This window comes from Bos javanicus, chromosome 10 (assembly GCF_032452875.1).
Source record: "Bos javanicus breed banteng chromosome 10, ARS-OSU_banteng_1.0, whole genome shotgun sequence".
Taxonomy (NCBI): Eukaryota; Metazoa; Chordata; class Mammalia; order Artiodactyla; family Bovidae; genus Bos; species Bos javanicus.
In genome coordinates this window covers 75,982,977-75,997,985 of record NC_083877.1, presented here as the reverse complement: position 1 = coordinate 75,997,985, position 15,009 = coordinate 75,982,977, and the positions used below count along the sequence as shown (strand labels likewise).

The 15,009-nt window shown below is 41.2% G+C and overlaps 1 protein-coding gene and 1 non-coding gene across 2 annotated transcripts in view; one reads left to right on the top strand and one right to left on the bottom strand.

Moving 5' to 3' along the window:
* Positions 1–519: 519 nt before the first annotated feature.
* The window catches only part of ESR2 (estrogen receptor 2), a 92,836-nt gene continuing 78,346 nt past the window's right edge, over positions 520–15,009 (top strand). The window contains exons 1-2 of the mRNA XM_061429103.1: positions 520–920; positions 14,248–14,689. Coding sequence (XP_061285087.1) covers positions 14,337–14,689 — 353 coding nt within the window. The 5' untranslated portion in view covers positions 520–920; positions 14,248–14,336. The remainder of the gene's footprint in view (positions 921–14,247; positions 14,690–15,009) is intronic.
* On the bottom strand, positions 12,484–12,587 carry LOC133256284 (U6 spliceosomal RNA). Its single transcript, XR_009739158.1, has one exon. It is a non-coding gene; the product is annotated as a U6 spliceosomal RNA (small nuclear RNA).

Genomic DNA, 15,009 nt, shown 5'->3' with positions numbered 1-15,009 from the left:
TAGGGCGAGACGGCCTTCCCAGCCAGCCCTTGAGAGATGAAAACCCTCACCCTCCACCTCCCGACCCGTGCTAAGAGGCTTTGCCTCTCCAGGGGCACAAGGCTGCTCTAGCCGCTGGGGACTGAGCAAATTCAACGCCTCGCTTAAAGAGGCAGAGTTCTCTATTTAATGACACCGAAGCATACAGCTCCTCTCGGACTCAACGTGGCTCAGGGTCTGGGGAGCCGCCCGTCAATGCGAGGCCCCTAGCCCGGCAGCTTCAGTTTCAGCATCACCTGTTAGGAATGCTCAATCGCATTCCTAACCGCGCCCCATATCTCCTGAATCCAAGACAGGGGAGGGGCGCCGTGTGTACCTTGCCGCCCCTGAGAGTGACAGTGAGGCGCTGGACGGTGACAGCCCCTGCCCTGGGGCTTCCTACTTCGCTCGGGTGAGAGTGAATGGCCAGGCAGGCAGCCCGGGTCCTCCTGCGATCTCCTGGCCGCAGGCTAGGTGGTCACGTGGGCTTTCGGCATCTCCATCCCTCCCCGCCCCCCCGCCGCCTCGAGCCTATAAGAGGAAGGAGAGGCTCCTAATTAAGTCGTCTGTGATCTTTGCAGTGTGTCGGACTGCTGGCCCTTCGGATACCCACTCCCTGGCTCCTGCTGCTAGGCCGCTGGGAGCGCGGAGGCTTCGAGAGACGCCTCTGGAAACTTGCAGAGCAGATAAGGGGCGGCGGGAGCCCGACCATAGTGGAACCATCCTGGGCTGCGACTGGCATCCGGTGCTGCGGGTGCAGGCGGGCGTTTGGGGTCTGGGCTGCGCTGCGTGCGCTCGCTCCCGGTTTGCGGGGTGCCCCAGCCGCGGGCGGGGCACAGAACTAGTCCGGGGGAAGCACGTGCCGCGGGTTAGTGACTGCTAGGTTGGTGTGCACAAGGAAGGTAAGTGCCTCTTCTCTCCAGCTGTGATTTGATTGTCTGATTTAATGTTTGAAATCCAACGGTGGGAAAACAGTAATATTGAAAACAATAAAAGACACCCCCTAATCCGCCCCCCCCCAAAAAAAAACTGCTGGAAACAGACATTTCATGTTTTGACTAAATGTTTCCATTCAAGAGGCTGGCGTATTAACTAATGAGTTTGTGCCTGTAAGCTCCGGGTTCATTGTGCTAATAGACGTTTTCGAAGGGAAAAAAAACAAACAAACCTCTATATTCTCTAGGGATTTCCCGACCGTAGATGAAATGGTGACAGGAAAGTTGACCAGGGCACTTCATGCTTGAGTTTTGTGGGCCTGGGAAGACGTGCATGTATCAGGCAGATAGCTAGTATTTTTAAATATATTTAACTGGGAAACCAGAAAAGCAGAGTTAACTTCTTTCCTGGCGGATCGATCGAGATTGAGATCACCTGGACTGTTTTATGTGCTGACCCGGAACCCCGCCACTGTTCTTTTAACACCTTTCTCAGTTCCTGCCTAATTAATATTGGATATTAAATTAAGTCAAGGGAATATTATTTTTGTGAAAAACAAAACTTTGGACTTGGGTGAATATTTAGGAAAATAAGGTTGACTCAGTTTTACTAGCTTCATAAAAAGCAACTTTGTGCTTTGTGTTGGCACACAACACTTTTGAGTAAAATTGTATCGTTAGGTTTCTAGTATTTACATGGGCATTCCATTGGGAATTTTTATTTTTGTTCTAAGTTTCCAGACTCACAGTGGCTGATTTCCTTTGTGTGGGGGGAAAGAGGCTTGTTATTTAAAAAGTGAACATGTGGAAAGATTTGTGCTGTGAGTATTGTAAAAAGTAAATGTACTGTGACCATGAAAAGAACATTACACACTTATTCTTTGGCTCTTGTCTTTGTCCTGCAGAAAAACCTATGTTTCTGCCTACATTCTAGAAGAGGGGGAAATGTTTGGATCTGTTTATCAACAGGTGGTAAAGCATAAAACTTAGGATTCCATTTTATGTTCAAGCCTTTTTTTTTTTTTTTAATTTGAGTTACTGAACCATTTTTATTTCAAAAGTTGCCAGTCTCCTGTAACATTTAAGACATACAAGTCTCTGAAGTCAATTTAAAAAACGTTTAGGACATCTTTCATAGAGGGACACAAATGAATCATATCATCATTTACATTTCTCTATTTATAAAATGGAATACATAGATTCAACCCTTCAAAATATAATCAGCACTTGATATGTCTATTTTTAAGAATATTACACTACAGTTTTCTACACATGTGTATCCAACAGGTAACTCAAGATACATCTTTTAATAATTTAAAATCATGTTTTGAATCATTTTACATAATATCTATAAATAATAAAATAATAGGATACTGAAGGCTGAACTTGAACTATTTACTGGCATGTTTTTTGGTAATTACATTTAGAATCCTTGAGAAATGTGTACTTGAATTTTAGACTTCATCATTCAGCACCAAGCACACTATTTTAGACATATAGCATTTTTGAAAAGTCAAGCTTATTGCAGTATAATTTACATAGAGTAAAATCTGGCCTCTTCAGGTATATCACACTCTGAATCTTGACAGTTGCACACAGTCATATAATCCCCTCCATGATGAAGGCATGGAACCCTTCCATCAACCCCAGAAGTGCCCTTTCTAGTTGACCCTCTCCTCTCAACCCCAACCCCTGGAAATCACTGTCTGTTTGCTGACTATATCGTGTTACTCTTTAATATATTCTTACTCAGAAATAATTGTTGTCCTTTTCTCAAAAGAAAACCTTAGTTCCCCTCCTTTTTTGAGGATGAGCCACATTGTAATATTTTTGTTTTAATCCTGTCCCCTTGGGATAAATTGAAGCAAAGACAAAACTATTTTGAAAATGGGAAACCAGAGACACGTTAAATTTATATTGGGCTAGTAGATTTAATTCTTAGCAAATTCAGATCCCATTGTGGTATAAGCCTTTGGTTATAGTGTGCATCATTCGTTATTCTGAACTGAAAAACAAGGCTATTTAAAATACATTTATTACTTATGTAATATATAATGTAATTATATATATAATGTAATATATAATGTAATTAATAGAATATATAGTTTTTTATAATCTTGCCTTTAAGAGATACTTTTTTATATTTGAGATTAAGAAAGTTACTTGAAATTACATATTATCAAGTAATGAAAAGCATAAGAAGAATTGCAAATGACAATTTGTAGTCATTTAAAATAAAATATAGAGTGATTGAGACTACATAGGTTAAAATATTTAATAATCTTCTTAATAGGGGCTAAGGTCCGTGTCTAATTTATTTGTAGATGTCAGTTTTTTTCTTTTCTTTGCCCATGTTGTGAAATCTAGATTTCTCTGTAGGACATAGATATAAAATCTTTTATAAACCAATATTTGTTTCCTGTTTAATACATTATTCATATCAGTAAGCAGGAGCCTGTAATCGCTAGGCACTCCTAATAAAGGTACGTCAGATTGATGTCGTTTTCCTTTTTCCTTGGTGTTGTGAAAAACAAGAGCCTGTCTTTTAAATATGCATACAACTTACCTTTCAGAGAACTACAGTGACAGTAACTAGCGAACGCAGACTGGCAAGTTTATGAAGCACGAGCAAACTGGATAGTTGGCATTTCTGACTGGAACCGTTACAGCTCTTGATAATAGCTAAGGGCTTTACAAAGGGACTCTTTTGCAGGTGTACTTGAGAGAGGACAGAAGAATGAGGGTCACCTGGGAAGACAAATTACTGGACTCATACTTCCACAAGGCAGGACTGCGGTTTTGTTGATGAATGTTTTGTGTTCTACTGTCGAACCCCGGACTGGCAGGAGAGTTGAATGTGCTCAACTCTGCAAGGGCATGTCCTTTTGAATATCTTCACCCACAGCTCTCCTCCACCCTCCTCCAAATATTTTAATATGGTTCGGTTTCCTAAAAGTGGAGCGTTGTCACTGACAGTTGGTATTGGGAAGGAGCAAATACTTGATGATGAAAGAGAAGATTGATGGGCTTGCCCTGCACAGCCCCACCCCTACCCTTACAGTGTGATAACCATGGGGCTGAGGCTTTGTCCTCTTCCTGTATTCAAGCCCTAAAAATCCTATCTCCTGTCCAGCTCAGTAGGCTACAAGGGAAGTTATTTTTCTCATTTTGGAAAATACCTGTACATGGTCTTAAGAGTTGCATGTGAGTTAATTATTAATGATGATAGTGTGATGATTTTAGAGTGCTTTTTATTTTTAATATCAAACTGAGAGCGTTAATATTTTTCTTTGGGAAAGATACATTTAAGGCTAATGGTTGGCAAGTAGCCACCTATACACATTAAGGGCACTTGACACCTAAGACATACTCTTCATCTTTAAATTCCTTCCATTGTCTGCTTTGTGAATGTGAATTTATGACTTATTCAGGCACAGATGTGGGGTGTTAGTGCTGAATGCTTGGACAAGTGTGATGGGCAGACTGGAAAATACAGCATAGGAGCATGTGGTGTTTTGTGTCCCACGCAGCTACTTGCAGCTCAGCTTTTTGGGCGGTGGCCATGGACTGTCAAGAAGGTGAGAGTAAAATCAGGAGGCAGAAATCTTCAGGGTGGCCAAAAGGGCATCTGAATCTAAATCATCTCGAAATCCTGTCTAACACTCTAAGCATATTCAGTGGCATACCGAAAGACTGAGGGGAACCCATGTGAGGTCCCTGTTTTTACTGAAGATGTGGGAACTCAGGGAGTTTATGTGATTTGTCTAAGGTCACCTGGCCTTCAGGCACAGCTGGGCGTTGGGCCCAGTGTTCTGCTCTGTCCTCTGGACAAGAATATATATAAAAACAGGCCTAGTGGTGACTGCCTTCTGATTTTTTTTTTTTAACCAGGCTTAATAGGCACTTTGATAAAAATCAGTCTACTCTTTCTAGAGTGTCTTTGTGCCATTTCTAGGGCCTGCCCTTTTCTTTGCCAAGGAATCACTGTCAATATTTGGAATTTTAAAAACTTTTAAAAAGTTAAAATTATTTTTTAGTTTAAGAGCCATAATGCATTCCCCAGCTAGTATGTTAGAACACTGTGTATAATCCCATGTGTACAGAAAGCTTTCGTGCTGGACACAGACATGACCTGAGAGGGCTCCACACAGGTGTGTGTGCTGGAGGAGTGTGAGAGAGAGAACTTTGGGCAGGAGACAAGGGCTGTTCATCATGAAGGATATGGGCCACCTGTTTTAGGCTATGGTGAGGATTTAAAACCAGCATGCAAATAAATGACTACTTACGGATTCGGGATGTCCGGGTACACATTCTTTTGTTGGCCTGGTGAAATTCTACACCTGCCAGGCCCAACAATTAAGGTGTTTAGAGACTGTTTTTCCTTGTTATACCAGAGCTTGAGGTCACAGAGGCAATGCTTCGATGTTCAAACCAATGTGTCAGGACAATCCAGTTGGTACATTGTTGTAGATATGTATTCTTTTGGGAATCCTTTCCTTCAGTCAGTTTATATTCTTGGTTTAGAGCAGAACTGCTTAAATGACCACAGGTTGTTTATTCACTTTTCTAGACCTCCAGTGAAGAAGACTTTCCTTTTGCTACCTGTTCTCTTGGGTCCCAGGTCTACTGCAGTGATTTAAATTCATCACCCTTTGTTGTGTCTTTGCTTAAGAAGGAAAAACCCTTTGCATTGGCTACCAAGTTATTAGTTACCCAAAACTCCACTGACAAATAGTTGTCATGTGAATCTGGATAATTTAAAAGATACCCAACCAAAACCCAGCACATCCTCTTAAGCACTGTCCAGCAACCAGCTATCACATGAATTATCATGGTACTGGGGTATGTGTGGAGATCTCAGAGAAGTTGGTGAATATGTATAAAACCCGTATTTTCTAAACCAAGTTGCTGTGCCTGGATGAATCTCCTGGATTCATAGATTCAATAGATTGCCTGGATGAATCTCCTGGCATTTGCTATTTTGCGGTATGCATCTGACAGGTCATTTCAGCATTTCTGGGTCGAGAATGAACATTTCAGTTATAGGTGTAAAAGTTCAATGGGATTGATTCTTTGCTCTTGAGAGAGATGTCATTTTGATTTTAAATGATGTTTTCTCTTTCCAACTGGATAATGGGGAGTATTATTTCAAGTTCATGGGTTTCCTTGCTACTATTCATCACTTTGTGTTAGTAGAAACTTTATGGTTTTAAGAGGCCTAATGAAAGGAAAAGATGGCCTTGGTTTTCTGATAGTTTAGTGGGTTGGCTTTTCTGAGCTACTTAAGCTGAAATGCCAAATACATTTCTTTTGGGCAATGTAAAGTTCAGACAACATGAAAGTCAGCCCAACTTTGATTGGCCAAAATGTTCAGAGAATGATTTTTTTTTTGTTTAAGCAATTTAATTGGTTTTTAAAAGTTGAGTATTACATTGAAGCCTGTTTTCAAATTCTTATTTTAAAATCTACTGCTTTCCTGCTTAATTTCTTGAATATAATTAGATCTTCATTTGATGATTGAGAGTGTTGAATTTATCCTTAGGTAAGTTTACTGTGAGTAGTGTTCTGTATAAGAAATAGGCTTACCCAGAGGCTCAGCAGTAAAGAATCGGCCTGCCATGCAGGAGATGTGGGTTGGCTCCCTGAGTTGGGAAGATCCTCTGGAGAAGGAAATGGCAACCCATTCCAGAATTCTTGCCTGGGAAATCCCATGGACAGAGAGGAGTCTGGTGGGCTACAGTCCATGGGGTTGCAAATGAGGTGGACATGACTTAATGACTAAATAACTGTATAAGAAAGTTGGGATACTCACCATGGTGATCGCACTAAACTTTGGATATGCTTTTTTAAAATTATTAAATTGTGTAAGCCATCTTGTTTTCTTTTTTTAAGTTTAAGAAATAAATATTTAATACTGTAAATCAACTATGTGCATGCATGCTCAGTCACTTCAGTCATGTCCTCTTTGGGACCCTGTGAACTGTAACTCACCAGGCTCCTCTGTCCGTGGAATTTTCCAGGCAAGAATACTGGAGTGGGTTGCCATTTCCTTCTCCATAGGATCTTCCAGACCCAGGGATTGAACCCGTCTCATGTCTTCTGCGTTGGCAGGTGGCTTCTTTACCACTAGCGCCACCTAGGAAGCCCCAGTCAGCTATACTTCAATATTGCTTCCAGAATACAATTTTTATGCATGTTACTTAAGTATTTTGTTCTCAATTGTATACTGTTTAAGTTGTGTTTTAAAATACTTTAAATGTCTTTTGATTAAATAATTGGCCACATAAGATGCTCAATTCAGTTCAGTTGCTCAGTTGTGTCTGACTCTTTGCGACCCATGAACTGCAGCACGCCAGGCCTCCCTGTCCATCACCAACTCCTGGAGTCCACACAAACCCATGTCCATTGAGTTGGTGATACCATCTAACCATCTTATCCTCTGTCATCCCCTTCTCCTCCTGCCCTCAATCTTTCCCAGCATCAGGGTCTTTTCAAATGAGTCAGCTCTTCGCATCAGGTGGCCAAAGTATTGGAGTTTCAGCTTCAACATCAGTCCTACCAATGAACACTCAGGACTGATCTCCTTTAGGATGGACTGGTTGGATCTCCTTGCAGGCCAAGGGACTCTCAAGAGTCCTTTCCAATACCACAGTTCAAAAGCATCAATTCTTCATTCAGTAAAAGGTGCTCAGCTTTCTTTACAGGCCAACTCTCACAGATCATTTAGCAAAAATAACCCACTAAAATACAGTCACTGAGGTGCAGTATGGAAAACATAAGCACAGTGTATGTGTATGTGCAGGTCGATTGAAATGGGAGAAGTGTTTTTAGGGCAAATTGAGGGATAAAAAACCTCCTAACAATACAGTCAATTTTAGAGCTGACATCTAAAGGCTACCAGTGACCTAACTGCCAACTCCTATATTCAGTCACTTGCTCTAACAGGTCATTTCTATGGTTCTATAAATGTTTTCAAGGATCTCTATTAAAGACCTTCCTTGATAGACACAATGTGGTGTAACATCAGTGGAATATTATTCAGCCTTGAAAAAGAAATTCTGACACGTGTGCCAACCTGGGTGAACCTTGAGGACATTAGGCTTGGTGAAATAAGCCAGTCACAAAAGAACAAATACGGTATGATTCCTCGTATGTGAGGTACTAAATAGTTTAAATCTGTACAGACAGATGGAGAAGGAAATGGCAACCCACTCCTGGAGAATCCCATGGATAGAGAGCCTGGCAGGGTACAGTCTGTGGGGTCACAAAGAGTCAGACGTGACTGAAGTGACTACGAACGCACGCACGCACATACAGACAGAAGTAGAATGCTAGTGGCCGAGGAGCTGGGGGACGGAGGAATGGGGAAGTTGTTTAACATGTTTAGAGCCTTAGTTTTGCAAGATGAAGAGTTCTAGAGATTGGTTGCATGACAAAGAGAAAGTATTTTACATTACTGAACTGTAAACTTAGAAATAGTTAAGATAGTAAACTTGATGTGTATTTTACTACAACTTTTTAAAGTTTGGAAATTACTAGTTTTGACAATAATTCAGTTCAGTTCAGTCACTCAGTCATGTCCAACTCTTTGCAACCCCATGAATCGCAGCACGCCAGGCCTCCCTGTCCATCACCAACTCCCGGAGTTCACTCAAACTCATGTCCATTGAGTCGGTGATGCCATCCAGCCATCTCATCCTCTGTCGTCCCCTTCTCCTCCTGCCCCCAATCCCTCCCAGCATCAGAGTCTCTTCCAGTGAGTCAACTCTTCGCATGAGGTGGCCAAAGTATTGGAGTTTCAGCCTTAGCATCATTCCTTCCAAAGAACACCCAGGACTGATCTCCTTTAGAATGGACTGGTTGGATCTCCTTGCAGTCCAAGGGACTCTCAAGAGTCTTCTCCAACACCACAGTTCAAAAGCATCAATTCTTCGGTGCTCAGCTTTCTTCACAGTCCAACTCTCACATCCATACATGACCACTGGACAATAATTAGCATTATGCTTTATCCTTTATATTTTCTTTTAGGAATCAGGGATTGTATACGTTGACTGGGAATCTAAGTAGTTGAAATATGGAATCGTGTACTCATGATTAATAAATACACATAGATATTTTTAAAAATTTCCTTGATCTTGTATTTATCTTCAGCTACCATTCTCTCTCCGGTCCCTTGTGGTCAGTGTTGATTGGAAGTGGTAGCACCTTTGTATTAGTTCCTTATTATTTTACCTGGTCTGCCTGCCTCCTTTACTGGGGACCGTGGCTCCTTGAAGGCAGGGTGTATGTCTCTTGGGATTCCTTTAGATCCTCCGTATCTGCTTAATACCATGCCTACTGAAAGTGCTCCATCTTTAATACTCTTTACTGGCTGAAAGCATATATTTTCTACACATGTCTTCATTTTTTCCTTGTTTTTAATCTGTACCATGTGGGATCTTAGTTCCCTGACCACAGATCAAACCTGTGCTGCCTGCATTGAGAATGTGGAGTCTTAACCACTGGACTGTCAGGGAAGTTTCTTCATATTCTTTTCTTACAATAGATATTTATAGCATTGTATTGGAAGGTGAATAAAATATAGTGTGTGCTTTCAGGGAGCTCAAAACCTAATTGTATGTACTTCTTACTCTCCCACTCCACTGTTACCACTTCCAAGAAGGATTCAGTGTAGTTCTCATCTAATAGGGGTGCTAGTGTGAAAAAAGTGTTAAGGCATAGAATGCCAACCACTTCACAATGTACTTTGTGTATTTCTTATGGATGGGGCAGGTTTTCTGTAGGAAAATGAAGGAGGTTAGAGTGGAATGATGAGTTGGGGCAACATAGTGGAATGCCTTGACTGTTAGAAGAGCATGGCTTAGAAGAGGCTGGTGGGGAGCAGAGCTGCTCAGAGCTGGGTTTTTAAGAATGTTAATCTGGCCCTTCTGGGGCCCTGGAGAGAGCTAATTGGAGTCTAGGAGCAGTGAGGAACCTATTTAAGATGCACAGATAAGAAGTAGCAAGAGCTTGCTCCAATGGTGGCAAAAGACTTACTGGGGGAAAGGCATAATGGAGAGAGAAACTCATGATGACGGGTTTGATGAAAGGCAGCTGGATGAAGGGGAGAAGACAGATAACTGTAATGGGCTTTGTCATTAACACAAATAGGAAATGAGTGGCTTACGGGAGGAAAATGATGAATTTTCCCATGGATATTGTACCAGTTGGTCTTCCCAGGTGGCACTAGTGGTAAAAAAAACCCCGCCTGCCAATGCTAGAGACGTAAGAGGCTTGGATTCAATCTCTGGGTCAGGAAGATCCCCTGGAGGAGGGCATGGCAACCCACTCCAGCGTTCCTGCCTGGAGAATCCCATGGACAGAGGAACCTGGAGGGCTAGAGTCCATAGGGTTGCAAAGAGTTGGACATGATTAGCGATTTAGCCGGAGAAGGCAATGGCACCCTTGTACTCTTGTACTCAAGGCATCCAGTACTCTTGCCTGGAAAATCCCATGGATGGAGGAGCCTGGTAGGCTGCAGTCCATGGGGTCTCGAAGAGTCGAACACGACTGAGCGACTTCACTTTCACTTTTCATGCACTGGAGAAAGCAATGGCAACCCACTCCAGTGTTCTTGTCTGGAGAATCCCAGGGACAGGGGAGCCTGGTGGGCTGCCGTCTATGGGGTTGCACAGAGTCGGACACGACTGAAGCGACTTAGCAGCAGCAGCAATTTAGCATGCATGCATGTATTGTACCATTAGCCAGTGCTCTATAACACGTTGTCATCAAGTTTAGCAGCTTAAAACAACAAACATCTCACATGGTTTCTGAGAGGAATCCAGAAGCAGTTTAGCTAGGATATTGTCCAGGGCTGCAGTCACCTGACCATTAGACTGGGGCTATAGTTCCTTACTGGCTATTGGCAAGAGGCCACTGTAGGGCTACTTGAGTGTCCTCACAATATGGCAGGTAGCTTTCCCACAGAATGAGTGATCCAAGAGAGCAAGCCAGATAGAGGCTGCAGTGCCTTAGTCATGGAAGTGCATGCCCTCCATTCTGCCATAATTTATTCTAGAAAGGCGTCACTAAATGCAGGCCATACTCAAAGGGGAGGTTAGGCACCATCTTTTGAAGGGGAGGAGTGTTAAAACTACCACAGATATATTGTTTTGATGACAAATGGAGTGAGCATTCAGAGGAAAATGTCAGGAAGAAGGAATTGGGAGCTTTAGAGAGCCAAGCTGCCTGCATATGGAGGTAGGTGCCAGCTGGAGCTGAAAATACTGAAAATGGAGAACTTCTCTAGGCAAATTTTTTAATGATCTCTCTCAACCAGTCTCATTATTAAAGGTCATTGTTCCCTTCCCCAAAGTATATTATTCCAGATATTTAAACTTTTAAGTTTTCCATTTTTAATTTCTTGTATTGTTTTGTTTTTTCTCCAAGCTTATGAAAAATCTCAGTTACAGAAAAGTTGAAAGATTAGTATAATGTCCATATATTCACTATCTGGAGTCAGTAATTATCAGCATTTTGATTTATTTGCCCACTGTATCTATCCATCTGAATATTTTTCTGAACTACTTATTGAGTGGCATTCTTTGGTAAAGAAGGGTTTCCCCCTCTATCTTGGGAAAAACTACAGGTCCTCTTAAAAAGGCAGAGTACAGGTTTAATTCTTTTCCCCTGATGACTAATTAAGAGAGTGAGGAACTGATGTAACAGTCACTTGCAATGGTAGCAGATGATTTTATTTGAACACCAGTATGGACTCGTAGTCCAAAGCATATGTAATTTTGCTGTTTATTGCCAAGTACCCATGGAAGTTGTGCCATTTTGCATTCTCACCAACAGTGTAGAAGCCAGTCCATGTTTTTCCCGTAACCTTGCCAAGAGAGTCTGTTGTAAAACATTTGAGTTTTTGGCAAACATCAGTGAGAAATGGTATTTTGGTACAGTTTGATTTGTATCTCTTTATTGAACAAAGTTGAACATCTTTTTATGTGTTTTGAGAGCCATTTGCCTTCCTTTTTGTGTGTTCTGTTTGTGTTTTTTGCCTGTTTTCCCAATGAAGTTTGGATTTTTTTTAAAATCTTAGTTTAAGAGCTCTCTCTATATACCAGAGAAATTAGCCCTTTGTTTCTAATATGAGTTGGGAGTATTTTTTTCCAGTTTGTCATTAACGTTTTGAGTTATGGTGGTTTTTTTTAAAATTAGTTTTTAGTGGAATATAGTTGATTTACAAGGTTGTGTTAGTTTCTGATGCACAGCAAAGTGGATCAGGTACATAAATACACATTTACCCTTTTGAAAAATTCTATTCCCATGTAAGTCAGTACGGAGTATTGAGTAGAGTTCCCAGTGCTGTACAGCAGGTTCTTATTGCTATCCATTTTATATACAGTAACATACATACATCAGTCCCAGTCTCCTGATTTATCCTCCCCCTTGATAACCGTAAGTTTTCTACGTTGTTGACTCTATTTCTGTTTTGCAAATAGATTCATTTATACCTTTTTTTAGATTCCACATATATGTGTATCATGTAAAAAATATGAAATGCTTCAAAATTTGCATGTCATGCATGCACAGGAGCCATGCTAACCTCTGTATTATTCCAGTTTTTAATATCTATGCCGCCAAAGTGAGCACTGACTTATGCCGTTTTTATGATATGTGGATATTGACTTTCATGAGTTTATGTACTTTTATGCACATCTTTTAATTGCATCTGGATTTTGAGTCATAGTTAAGGTTTCCCCTACACCCGTATTATAAGGGGATTTATCTGTGTTCTCTTCTAGTCTAACCTGTGCAGCCCCTTCTTCCTCCCCCCATTCCTGTCTTACCCGCTCTCTCTTCCTCCTCCCTCTCCTTTCTCTTTCCAAATCTCTGCTAACATATGGAGTTTATTCTGGCATACATGTCTTTTTCCAATGATTATTCTGTGTTCCAATGTTTTTGTAGCGATTTGAGACATTGCCTTTATCATATGACAAATTTCCAAAAACTTTTGACTTTTAAATTGGCTGTTTTGGGATTTTCTATTCTGTTGCATAGCAGTGTGTTTCTCTCCAGTCAGGAAAGAAACTATACAATAGGTTCAACAGGAGCAGTCTAATATAAGAATTCCCAACTGTGATGGGAGATTAAGTGTAAGATGTAAGAAACTCTATAAGGCACCCAAGAGCCGAGGTAGAGTACCCAAGGAAGGACAAACTTCGGGGGCTGGGGGTGTTCGGACCTCCTTGGAAAAGACAGTTTGGCCACTAAAATGTTCACTGGTTTACCCAGACAAAAGTGGTCTGGAGTTGCAGGTGGGGAGCAGGCAACCAGCATTTGGTAGCCTGGGCATGCCCTGGAAATCCAGTTGCCTGCCAGAGCGGAAGGCCTTCAGAGCATGCAGGTGCTGGTGATGAAGCTTGCACAAGGAACAACTTCTCTAACTCCTCAGGACATAGTCTAAATAGGTCGTTGCAGAAAGATTCTTGCCATGCCAGGGCTGCAAGTTTGCAATGGGATCTTGTTCTGGACTAGCACAGGCTCCACTGGCTGTTCTCACCCACAGTGTCAGCCTCTGCCCCTGCCAGAAATCACAGCGGCCTCTTCCTCCTGCAGTCCCTGCAGCGCCCTCTACTGAGAAAGCTTAGCACTGGGCTCAGTTTAAATGCTTAAAGGAATTCTATTGCCATAGAACATATATTATGTATATTGAAGAGTGCATTAGAAGGTGAGAGGCAATAAATTGATCATTGACAGGTGCATTGGCCTATGTATTCCTTTTTTATCATTGGCTATTCATAATATATTTGAAGATCTGTTAATGCTAGTCATGCTTACTGATCTACCCTTTGAGGTAGGTTTTTTAAATTTTTCTGTAAGAATTTAAAAATGAATTTATCTACTTCTAGGGGGAAAAAAACTGGTTGGCATTTTTATTTAATCCTATATTTTTTAAGTTTTTTTTTTTTTCTCTCCAGAGATTGAACCCAGGCCACAGCACTGAGAGCCCAAAGTCCTAACCACTAGGCTACCAGGGAACTCCCTGTGTTTTTTAATTTTTAAAAGTATTTTATATTAAATTCTCATGGTAGAAAATTCTTATAGTTAACAACAAAAGCTTTATGGAAGTGAATGAAGAAGAAAACGAATTCCATGCCTTTTATTCCTACCCCTCTAAGGTTGTGTGTATATTTTTCATGATGTATTTCTAGGTCCATATAAGTGTGTATGTATAATAAAAATGTGTCAACCTTTTTCACAGTATGCTTGTACCTGTAACTTAGAAATGTCTTTTCTTTTTTCTTTACAGCCATACCTGTCCATGACTCTGTGAACATTATAATGTCCTTTTGTGCCTCTTCTTACAAGGGGTTTTCCTAGCTGTTACCTACTCAAGACATGGATGTCAAAAACTCACCATCTAGCCTTAACTCTCCTGTCTCCTATAACTGCGGTCAATCCATCCTACCCCTGGAGCCAGGCCCCATCTATTTACCCTCTTCCTATGTAGAGAGCCGCCATGAATACTCAGCCGTGACATTCTATAGCCCTGCTGTGATGAATTACAGTATTCCCAATAACTCAGAAGATGGGCCTGGTCGACAGACCACAAGCCCAAATGTATTGTGGCCAACTCCTGGACACCTCTCTCCTTTAGCCATCCATTGCCAGCCGTCAGTTCTGTATGCAGAACCTCAAAAGAGTCCTTGGCGTGAAACCAGATCATTAGAACACACCTTACCTGTGAACAGGTAAATCCAGTCTTCATTCTGAATTATATTATGGCCGATATTCAGATTGCTTTATGATTTAGTGAGAATAAAGATATATGTTATACAAGGTCTTCATTATCACATAGAGCACCTAAAACATCTGATGTTCTGAATTCTAGGATATCTATTCTGATATTCTAGTCCTTACTAAAAAGTTGAGCTTTTAGATCTGTGTTGTGGGGGAGAATTCACTTCATGACTGTCTTTGGAAAATATTTAACTTAAATCACTTCCTTCTTGATGAAGTCATTTGAGTTTCAAAAAGGAGTTTTAATTTCAAGTTAGATCCTTCCTATCTT